The following is an 11,193-nucleotide window of genomic DNA, read 5'->3' on the forward strand; positions in this document are numbered from 1 at the left end:
AAAGAGTGTTGATTTGGGAGTATATTTTAAGATGCTACTTACTGTTACCACTTTGTTTTCTAGATCAATGCCCCCTGCTAGGCTGAATCCAAGCCCGGTATCTTCTTCTTTATGCAAAACTGTAACATGAATATCATCAAATTCCTAGACAGAGAACAGAATAAAGTCAAGAACTTCCCAAAAGGTATGTCACAATGATTGGAAATTCAGCATATTTTCTTTTTCTCTATTGTGCATTTTATAATGAGACTTAGTGCCGTAAGCATAATATTAAGTTGCAAAGATTAACCAGACACATTCACTCTACAGTTTTCTGAAAACCATGCATGAAAAGAAAAATCAGGTTTACCTTTAAGGTTTCTTCATCTAGGGCTTTGACTTCCTCTATAAGCTTTGCCAGCTCCTCAGGGGAAAGCAGAGAGATGACTGACTGCCCTGACACACCGGATGCTTGAGGTGAGCCGTGTTCCTGTTTGTCTTCCTCCTTCCCTTTGTCTGCCAGGCTCACCGTGTATTCTCTCAGCTCGGAGAGGCTGTCCCATTGTGACAAGAACAAAAAAGAAACATTGAGCTATGCAAGAACATACCCACTAAAGCAAAAGGCAGTTTTGGAGCAGTCATCTTTCCATCTTATTAGCATGTAATGGGGGTGGTAACTCCTACAACTACTATAAATATGGGCAAATGGAAATTAATCATGTTAACTTAAAAAAAGTAGAATCCATTGCGTTAAAGAATAGGAATAATCTCATGGCCTCAGGCAAAGACACTTAAATCTGCTTTATCACAGAGATATTAGAAATACTGCTCCTTAAACAGGAGGATGTTTGAAATACACATGTGCCTATATATAATACAGATTAAAACCAGAAGTAACAGTCATGTGAGTCATTTAACCTTTATCTCTAAAAAGTTCTTCATTTAGTCTGTGCTTTACTTCTGTGTGATGCTACCTTTGAACTTTAATCTGTCAGCAGATCAGCACAGCTGCTCAGCAATGCTGGTCTGTAAATCTGAGTTTTAAATATGGTGTCTTACTTTAGGGAAAACCCAGTGTCCAGGTGGTGATTCTCACTTGCAGGTGAGATGGAATTCTCATCTTCCTCCATGGAGGACTGGGACACTGTGTCCAGAGTTTCCCATGCACTGCTTCCAGAAGAGGCTGGGGACTGAGGAAGGCAAAGCAGGGATTTCATTAAAGCAGATGACACCTGGCTGCTGATGGAATAGATTTTGCTGCACTTCTCATCACATGGCTTCATTATCTCACAAGCCTGGGCAGCAGTAAGTGGAAAACTTCGTGACCTCAGGCTGTGTGCTTTTGCTACGGACACAAGATGGGAGTTTGCAACAGCTCCTGGAGTTAAGAGACTTGATGAATTTTCAGTGCTGGCATTGCTGCTTTTCTCTGAGCTGGTTGCAATACCCTCCCTGCGAGAGGAAGACCTGTCCAGGCTCTTTGTAGCCATGGCCACAGGTGGCTGTTGTTGGCTGTTCTCACAACGCTGGAGGAAGGGTTGGTTTGAGCAGACTGGAGCTGCCTCTGCTCCTGCTGCAGTGGGAGAAGGTTCTTTCTGGACCGATGGTTTTAGGCTCAGCCTTCGAGGGGGGTTTTCAGGTGACTGTGGAGCACTCAAGGATTCAAATGAGCTTATTCTTTGCTTTATTGATGATCCTCCAGGAGACACACGTGATAAGCTGGATTGCAGGTTTTTGTTGGAAATACTGTCATGGTTGGGAGAACTTTGATCTGCCTGTGGTTTTAGATCTGAATTTGCTTTCCTCAATCCTTTCAGACTTTGGCGGAACCAGGTGGGCTTAGGTGCAACAGGAGGACCCTTTTTCACACTGTCATTTTCATCTGATTTTAGCACTTTGGAACCGACTAATTCTGATTCTGATTTCTTCAGAACTGTCTCTGAGCTGCTTCGATTTTGATTCTCTTTGTTTTTGTCGATGCCAGGTTGCAAATCTAAATGGACGTTGTTTTCACTCATGGTAGGATTAAATAAGCTTTTTATGCAGTCAGAAATTTTAACCCAGGGGTCTTCTGTTGTATCAAGACTATAATCTACCCGTGCTTGTCTTTTAAGCACAGGCCTTTGTACTGATGAAAGTGGAGTCCCTGGAATAAAGAGACATCCATTATAAACAAACATCCTTCTACCTCTCCACCCTTTATCTCTGCATCATTATTAATTCATTAAATTTGAATTTCATTCAAGCCTCTGATAGAGTTTTTTTTAAAGTTTCTAAGAAGTTTAAACTTTTAAAAAATTCATAGCTCTTGATCTACAAGTTCTGAATCCAGACACTGAAATTACCTGAAAAACAAGGCTCTTGCATGCTTAAATACGAGTTCCCTTTTTAAAGGGTCTATAAATACTGAAAATCTGGGATGCTGAAATCTTGATACAGGCTACAACAGCTAAAAGAGAAGGTTAAAATTTTAATGTTGTTTGCAGCCTAGAGAAAAAGCTGATATTACAATAAATTCCTTTTAGAAGCATTTTTTCTTTTCTACATTTATAAGTGTATCTTACTCTAAAAAGACTCTCATACGAAGATCTTCAATACTTATGCTTCCTTAAATTTCTGCAGGCATTTCCAGTTGATTTTTCTGATAAGTAAAAACTTGATTCTAATATGGGAATACTTTTTACATCACAGAGCAATTAAGCATTTTAGTGTTAGACATGGTGGGGTCGAATGGCAGCAAATTTCTGTTTGTGCACAGGTACTGTTATCTGCTTCAGTGTCAACTTTTTTTTAAGGCAACATTTTCACTTTTTATAATGATCTGAGCCATAACTCACAGAATTACATAAGCATTGATGTTGTAAGACACCTCTTGAGATTGTCTTGTTCCCTTAGCACTAAGTTTCCTGGATTCTAACTAGCACGGCAGAAAACTAACTTATCAGTGGTTTGTACCATTGCAACACCAGAGCCTTGAAACTGTGCTTAGAAATGTCCTTTAGAAATGCTAAAACTAACCTTTAGTATCAGATATTCAGTGTAACTAAGCAGTTTCATCTGAAGCAATACAGCAAAATTGTACCTGTCCATTAACAATTTTTTCGATAAATCATCTCTTACGCTGCTTTTGATCTAGTTTCTCTTTTTTACAAAGATTTATCAGTAATTTTTAAAACTTACAATAAATCATCTCTTATGCTGATTTTGATCTACTTTCCCTTTCTTTACAGAGATTAATCAATAATTTGAAATTTCATCTGTTCACCCCAAGATTTACAGATATAGTTTGAAGACTACATTTAAAGAGAAGGTGAAATCAGCTCAATACCCATTTTGGAATCCAAATTAAATAGTACGTATTTAGCTGGAAAGAAAGGTTCATGGAATTAAACATACCTAATTTTTCTTTTCTTTCTTGATCTCTGCCCACTGGAGCAGCAGTTGTGTGTTCCTTATCATATGCTGTAGGAGAAGTGGTGAAGGCACCGTGGGTTACATCAGTTTGATGTCCCTCTAACATTGGTTCTCCAACTTCCTGCACAAACAGGAAAGAGAAGTGTGTCAGAATGTAATTATGCAAACCACACTACATATGAAGCTGAAGAAAGGTCTGAAAAAATATATGAATCTGGAAAAAAACAGAAACCCAATATAAAAATGTGGTGTGCAGGCCTCAGACTGACTAATACAACATTTGGAGGGAATAAAGGTTAAAAATTTTAAAGCAGTAATAAAACCTTCTCCTAATGATCTGAAATACGTTATGACAAGAAACCCTCTCTCTTGGGTATATACAGATACATAGAGACTGTGTTAATAGAGGAAGTTGTCTTCCTGAACAGACCTTGATTTTTCATGGATTTTATTAATCTTAAGATTTAGTTTTCTCTCACTGTCATTTAGAATGACTAAGTGCTGAAGAATAAGAAGTTGCAGGGAGTGGTAAGTTCAACAAGTACTTATTTCCCTCAATTTTACTCTGGAAGTTGATTTTCTAGCAGCAGTTTCTACTTAGGGGATGGTAAAAGTGACCTTACATGAGGTGCTTAACTGAAATTTTCTTGGATAGTAACATTATATGTGGACTTCAGTCTGCTTTATATAATTTTATATTGATCTTTGCAACTTGGGAACTGTGTGGGAGGCTTTTGTGGGTTTTTTTTCTTTGTTTTTTTTTTTCCTTTGCACTGCATTGAGAACAATTCATTTCTGCTGGCATATTATTAAACCTAGGGAAAAGAGGTTTCAGTTTTAAGCAAACCACAATTTTGTTTCAACACACAGATCTCACAGTCCTTCACACTCATGCAAAAGTGAAACACTCTCTGTTGTCTTAGATAAGAGAGGGAACTGAAATTTAGCAATGTACAAATGTACACTGTTTTCAAATACTGTAGCTCATCGACAAATATGTATGTGCACCACAATTTAAATGGGTTTATTTAATAACTCCTGGTCTCAAGAAATGTATCTGAGGCCAAGATTGCCTGCTCTACATAATGTTAGTGCTTTCTTCCAATAAAAATCCACTACTGAAACCAAGAAATTGTTTTGCGACTACTTCATAAATGATTTGATGCTGTGGCTAGTGCTCCTGAGGAATGGCAGGGACAGATTCATTCTTGCTGCTGCTCTCACTGGCATTTTAACTCAGAAACCTTGGTATGGAAGAAGATTTTCTTCAGACACTTCTCTGCCTTCTGACCTTACTTTGAACATAACATTTGGTACTAAACTGGCTTCACTAAGATACCCACCTTACTTTCAAAACAGAAGAGCTTCATCTTCTTCCCCAATTCCCATGTGTATGCATTTTGTCTTTCTCTCCTGCCCTTCTTCCTGCTATCATGCAAAGTCACTTTGCCTTCCTCTTTCCCCTGCCTCACAAATATGCAGACACAAAAACAATGTTGTAAATTTTACTTTACCTGAACACTTGCAGAAGGGGATTCAGCCACTTGTGATGCAAGCTTTTCTTTTCTGTCTGCATTACCCTGCTCATCACACGTGCAGTCCTGCTTGAAGTATTTCCTTGGTGGAGGTTTGGGCTTTGATGATTTGGGTTTTCTAACGAGGATCTCTGATGACTTCTTAGTGTTTTGCAAGGCTTGACCACCTTCACTACAGGTCGGAGGGGAATTTCTCTCTGAATTACTGGCAGAGAACGAGTACAGCAGGCCAGGTTGCCTGGTGATTGGTACATCTACACTGTGTACTCTTGCCTTCAAGTCAGAGAGCTGGTGCACAGCAGCAGTGGCACAGGAGGCCCGCGGGTTGTAGCTGCTGTCGCTGCTGGAGCGGGTCATGAGCCGCTGTGCCCTGCGGCTGCAGTAACCCACGATCCTGTCCATGTGTCTCTCACAGGGGTGCCTTCCATGCCAGCTCATTTCCAGCCTCCTAACACCTGTGTCAGGAACATGTTCGAAAAGTCTGTTCAGTACGGGCAAAGTGCTCGCTCCTAAGAGTCAGCTGATGAAATCTGCACTAAATATCATTCTGGGTGGATGCAAAGGTGGGGTTAATGCATTGCCTTGTAGGGTGAAGAGTCAACAGCCAAGTTCCTGGACACCAAAATAACATTTTCTCTCTCTATATATAGGTGTGTCAGCAGTATAGTTTTACTGATGATGACTCTGTTGCCTATTGTTCCTTTACAAGACTCTCAAAGGAGTATCATTCCAATACATTACTGTGAGAGGATGCCATACCTGAGCTGGGCAAATAGCTCCAGCTGTGACTGCATGTGCCTTTCCTCACAAATAAGGGATTAACAAGGTTTGCCCTGAGGACATCACCTTCATTGTGCAGTTCCTTGTTGTCATAGTCCTGTCACCTACATTTTGAAAGGCTCTAAGCAGAGGTTGTGAACTGGAAAGGATGAGCAGCTGTGGGAGGAAGTTTGCACAAAATTTTTTGTTGTAATCAGACAGACTTTGGCTGTTCTCATCACTCTGGTAACATATCATGGGAGACATGTTAGGAGGGCTGTCCTGTGAGATTTCCTCCTCTTTTCTGCTCTGGGTTACTTGATTGCTCCCAATGATCCTAATATAGCATGTACTCATCCTTGACATATTTTAAGTCAAAATTACCATGTCTCAGTGAATGCATTTATTCCCTTACCTTCAGTACTCCATTGGTGTCTCTCCTTTCCGAATCTGTTGCTTTCCACAGCTTGTGCAACAGCTTCTTTTAGCTGTTGTTCAGACACCTAGGAAATATCATGCCATTTTACTCTCATGAGGTGAGTTATTTGCACACCATTATATTTGTATATATCTCAGTATATATGAAGTATATCTATGGGTGTGCTGTTTTTAGTGGCTGTTTAAGTAAAATGGGCTCTTTCAAAGGTAAACGTTCTTTTGCAGATTTCACTAGAAGTGGAGTCCTGGATTTACCAGTATAAGGTAACTTAATACAGCATAATTTATGCAACAATTTAAACTTGGTAATCATTTATACAGTGTTTGGTGTTAGGAAGCATTTTGTAGAAAAACCTTGCAAGAATAAAATATTGTACTTCAATATTAATTTAACTATAAATATTGGTTGGGCAAGACCTAAATTTTAATTACTGAAAACCAAGTGTATAAACATTTAATTCCTTTTGGGGAGGTATGTACCCTCTTTCAAGTTATTTATTATTGTCAATTCTTTCTCACATAAGAACTATCTTTTGGGTTACTCCTTAAACGTTATTTCTGTATTTTCCTTATTCACTGCACAGAACCTCATGTAAGATTGTCACCAGTGACCTTCAAGTCCTAAATGATCCTATTTAAGGGAGTGCATATCTCAGATTTTTTTGTGTGCAGCAATAATCATAAGGAGATCAGGATTTTTGTAGTCAACATTTTTCCACCTGTTTTAGATCAGCACTTGCTCCCTCTTAGTTTTCAGTATGTGCTATATTGAAAGGCAGAAAGAATACAGAGTGTGCTACCTGCGGTTCAGGGTGTCTGCTAATAATGATTTGTACTGCACCAGGGTCACAATGGCTTAGCACAGCATAAACTTCATTAAGAGTTGTATTTTGTACTGAAGTTTCGTTAATTTCAAGAATTTCATCTCCACACCTAGAGAGATATTAAGAAAAAAGAGAGAGGATGTGAACAAAAGAGATTTTCTCCTGACCTTGTCTCACCCATGTGGCAACATACAAAAAGCAAATTCATAAGGTCCACCTCTAATTTGATTACAGATTAAATCTGTCATTCTGTCCTGTTACAGAAAATGGAATAGGAGTGAGTTGCATGTCAAGGGGTTTTGATCTGCCATGTTGCACACAACCTCTGAGCTTCCTGCACGTTCAGCTGTGCACACTTTGTGATCTTTCTGCTGTCTGCAGCTCAGCTGCTGCTTCCACCTACACCTTCCTTCCTTCCTTTCGAGTTCACTTTTCATGTCTTTACATTATGTTAGTGCTATTTAAGGTCAGAAAGGATGTTATGTTTCTGCTACATATGTGAGTAACTTGTTAAAAGAAAAATTCTGATGACAAACAATCAAAATCTGCTAAACTGGCTCTTTCTAGATGAAATCCAAATTTGGTTCATATGGAAACTGAGACTGCCTGGCACTGCTCTAGTGCCCACACACATTAAGAGAGGCTGACTGAAGGCACTGATTTGTATCACACAAATATTCAAATAATTTAAGACTGAATTTCTTTCAGCTAGAGTATTAGAGAGGAGGGTTACAGAACACCTAAATTTAAATCAAAAAGACTTCACCAAAACTGCTGTGTTCTGCTCAGTTCTCAATCTGTTTAACACTAATAGTGGGTAAAAAAAATCTCTGAAAATTCTACACGTTTCTATACTCCCACTAAAGCTCATCTCAGCAAATCTGTTTTTCTATTGGGCAAGAATTTGAGGAGCTTGTATCAGAAAAAATCTAGTGCTCAAACAAGCCAAGTTATGCCATATGTTTAGGTTTTTCCAAATACTTTCTATTTGGAAATCTCCTCCAGTAGCAATGCTACAAGCTTTTCTGAGACCTTCAAAGTTAGCCCAGCTTGGGCAAGAGGCAGTGATTTCACTGGGTTGCTGTATTTCTGGAAATCCTACATATCCTGAAGACACATGCTCCAACCCTGAGAATAGCACACGTGCTTTAATCCTGAAATTCCCAGAAATAAATATTCCTTCCTGCCCAAACAGGTCAAAAATAAACCGATAAAACAGAGCAATGAGAAACTTGTGGCATAAGACAGACAGCCTTTCTCATCCTACCTGAGTCTCCCGTCCATATGTGCCACTGAGCCTGGCGAGAGGGTGTGAATAAAGATGCCTGAAATACACTGGAAGCAAGGGATGCTACATAACCCAATTCCAAGGCCAACACCCGGCTCTGAAAGAATCAACAGTAATTTTAAAAAGGCATAAGGAGCAGCCAAAGCAAACCACTGAAGAGCCTCTTTAAAAATTAATTAAATTTAATTCTTTCTTCTGTACAAACCAGAACCAAAGTCTTGTGTTCATGAATGTTGCACATTCAGTATTCGTTGCTGCTTCCACTGCTTTCTTCTATTCCTTTCTATTGTTTTATTGTGGGGTTGTTATGGGGGGTTTTGTCCCCCTCATGAGTAAAGTGTCACAGACACAATGCAATGCAGGTTTATTTTGCAAAATATCTGTCATTACAGAAGGATTCAAATGGCTTTTCAAGGAGACAGAATACAAAAAAAAAAAAAAATTAAGGAGCTAAAAAGGGGAAAAACAATCTAAACCTAAGGATATATGGCTATTGTTAGCTATATAATTTCAGTCCTCTTTCAGTTTTATATGATACAGCTTAACACTTCTGTGAGTTTACACCCTTTTCTCTGTGCAGTCACTGATGCCAGATCCCATACTGTTTGTTTGGTAAGTCACTGGTACCTCACAGAGACTTTGCTTTATTTGTCACTCTGATGTTCCCATATTTAAAAGTTTATTTCACTGTGCTGGTAGTTGTTTGTAAGTAGAAGGTGATGACAGTTGGAGGGGAGGTGAAAGATCTACAAGATAAAGATACTTATTTTTTTGGTTCTAAGCCTTTTCAAGAGTGAAATTAACTGCTTGCATAATTATGGGTAAGAGTTGCACAGTCTGCCTAATAAGTGGCAGTTGTTGACAAGAACTTTACTTTTTCATGTGAAGGATATGAATGTGACTCTGATGTTGAGTGAAAAAACCTCAGTGATTGGCTCTTGAGGACAGATGGTGTTCAAAATCCTGCTGTTGATAGATACTTGTTAGCACCCACAGGCACCAAGACCTAATTTGTTGTATTAAAAAACTTAGATCAGGATAAGAATCAGGTTAGTGAGGAAAGACATTCAGAGTGCAAATGAACAGTGGTTTGTCAGTCAATGCTTTGTTGGCAGTGCTCAGTTGATGTCAACACTTACCTTTGTTCAGGGTAACTTCCATTATGACCCTGTCATTGGGCTTTGTAGGATTTAACGAGAATGCTGCATTCTCCGAACTGAAAGAGCTGTTTTCTTTGGTTAGGCATGTACTGGAGCTCAGTGACTGACACAAGAGGGGTGACTGACAGCTGGAAGTAGAATGAGGTGTGCTGAAGCTTGTCCTGACTGTAAGTGTCAGAAGACCCTTTTTGGCCTGCTAGAAAGAACAGACAATGAGTGAACTTGTTGAGCTCACACACACATTGTGTCTAAAAACAGAGCTTGTTCTGGAAGGAGAGTACATAACCTTGAATTTCTGTAAAGCATCATAATGTGTTAATCCATGCATGGATTCTCCATTCAGCTCCAGGATTTCATCACCTGTTTCGAAAGAGAAAAAATATTAGTGTTACTGTATTGTACAATAAGTTACGTGATGCATGTACTCTAAAAGAGTCTTGCAAATGCAAAAATGGATGCAGGTGTAAAAGTCACTTATGGCTCGTTTCAGCTGCAATCTGTCATTCAGTGTCACTTTTTGGGAAGTGGGAAAAGGGAGAGAAGAGGGCTTTCCCACCTTCTTGTAGCCTTCCATCAGCAGCAGCAGCTCCACCAGGAAAGATGGTTTTGACATAGATGCCTATTGGTCCATAAATGCTGTCTTTACCACCAACGATACTGAAGCCCAAACCCTAATTTATGGAAGACAAAGTGTATGAGAACTCATGTTCAATTCTCATAACAGCTCATTTGCAGTTTCTTCTGCATTACCTACATGGGCAGTATTGTCAGGGGAGTAGTATAATACATGAAAAAATAGTCAATCACATTCCTGAGTAAGAGTAAATGGGAATTTCAGCAGAATCCCCTTATTATTTGCTTTTTGTTTGTTGCAATCAATTAATTCTATATAAATCCTACATGCACATAGGAAAGTGTCTAAATTATTTTTGGTTTATTTTTGTCGGGATATGAATTGGCAGCCCAAAAGTGGCAACGTTAATACCTGCAGCCACGTCTCTGCACTTGGCAGATTACATTTGTGAAGTGCAGTAAAACCCATGGTAAATCAACAGAGCCAGTCTTACCTTCCCTTGTCCTTTCATCAGTACAATGTTTGAAATTACTGAAGCCTGTGAGCCACACGATGTGTGCACTAGTTGTGCTGTACTTAGGGACCTAGATGGCCTCGAAACTGCCTGTGAACATTAAAATAAAAAACAACCTCACAATTCTCTTTTATGCATAAGCAGAAGTTCTTGAACATTCATTGCAGCAAGTTGTTTATTTTAAATTTTCTTCCTTATAACTGATGGTACTAATTTATTTTTTTTTTAAAGTCTTTCTAATGCATAAGCCATTTGTTATTCAGAAAATCGCTGCTCACTGAATTTGTCTTGTAGGGACTAAACTGGAGAAAAATTAGGATGTTGGTCCTTGAAGTGGTGTAGAAAGATATATTTGTGCTCTCACTCGATTCCCCATGCCAAAATCCCATTTGTGGTCATTAGGGGACATAAACAAGTATTATAATTTTTGCTTTTAAGAACTGAACTAGAATCAAGACATTCAAAATCTTTCCTTCATCTTATGACTAAAAAGCTTTATCTTGGGACATGCCAAACCTAGTATTTTCCCCAAAATACGAATTTGTGCTGGATTTCTTAAATTCAGCCTCTGAGATTTATCTCATTTTAATGAACTTTTAGTGAAATATTTAGTGAAATGGTTAATGAAAACCTCCTATTTTAACATGGAATTGGGCATTACAAGATAATTTAAGCACTGACAGAAGTCATTACCCAAAGCTAACTATG

General features: G+C 38.8%; 1 protein-coding gene across 9 annotated transcripts in view; it reads right to left on the reverse strand.

Annotated features, from left to right (window-relative positions):
• The window catches only part of IL16 (interleukin 16), a 38,694-nt gene that overhangs the window by 2,935 nt on the left and 24,566 nt on the right, over window positions 1-11,193 (reverse strand). For 5 of the 9 annotated variants that reach the window (XM_017742651.1, XM_017742652.1, XM_017742646.1 and 2 more), the window contains 12 exons: window positions 10,465-10,575; window positions 9,954-10,068; window positions 9,684-9,757; window positions 9,377-9,593; window positions 8,217-8,334; window positions 6,926-7,058; window positions 6,103-6,190; window positions 4,908-5,383; window positions 3,376-3,517; window positions 1,039-2,125; window positions 350-533; window positions 43-144 (listed from right to left, as the gene is read on the reverse strand). In XM_017742651.1, coding sequence (XP_017598140.1) covers window positions 43-144; window positions 350-533; window positions 1,039-2,125; window positions 3,376-3,517; window positions 4,908-5,383; window positions 6,103-6,190; window positions 6,926-7,058; window positions 8,217-8,334; window positions 9,377-9,593; window positions 9,684-9,757; window positions 9,954-10,068; window positions 10,465-10,575 — 2,847 coding nt within the window. Of the gene's footprint in view, window positions 145-349; window positions 534-1,038; window positions 2,126-3,375; window positions 3,518-4,907; window positions 5,384-6,102; window positions 6,191-6,925; window positions 7,059-8,216; window positions 8,335-9,376; window positions 9,594-9,683; window positions 9,758-9,953; window positions 10,069-10,464; window positions 10,576-11,193 lie in introns of all 9 variants that reach the window. The other 4 variants (XM_017742650.1, XM_017742647.1, XM_017742648.1 and 1 more) reach the window with 4 other exon arrangements.

The sequence above is a fragment of the Corvus brachyrhynchos genome, unplaced genomic scaffold (genome assembly GCF_000691975.1).
Source record: "Corvus brachyrhynchos isolate BGI_N302 unplaced genomic scaffold, ASM69197v1 scaffold97, whole genome shotgun sequence".
NCBI lineage: Eukaryota > Metazoa > Chordata > Aves > Passeriformes > Corvidae > Corvus > Corvus brachyrhynchos.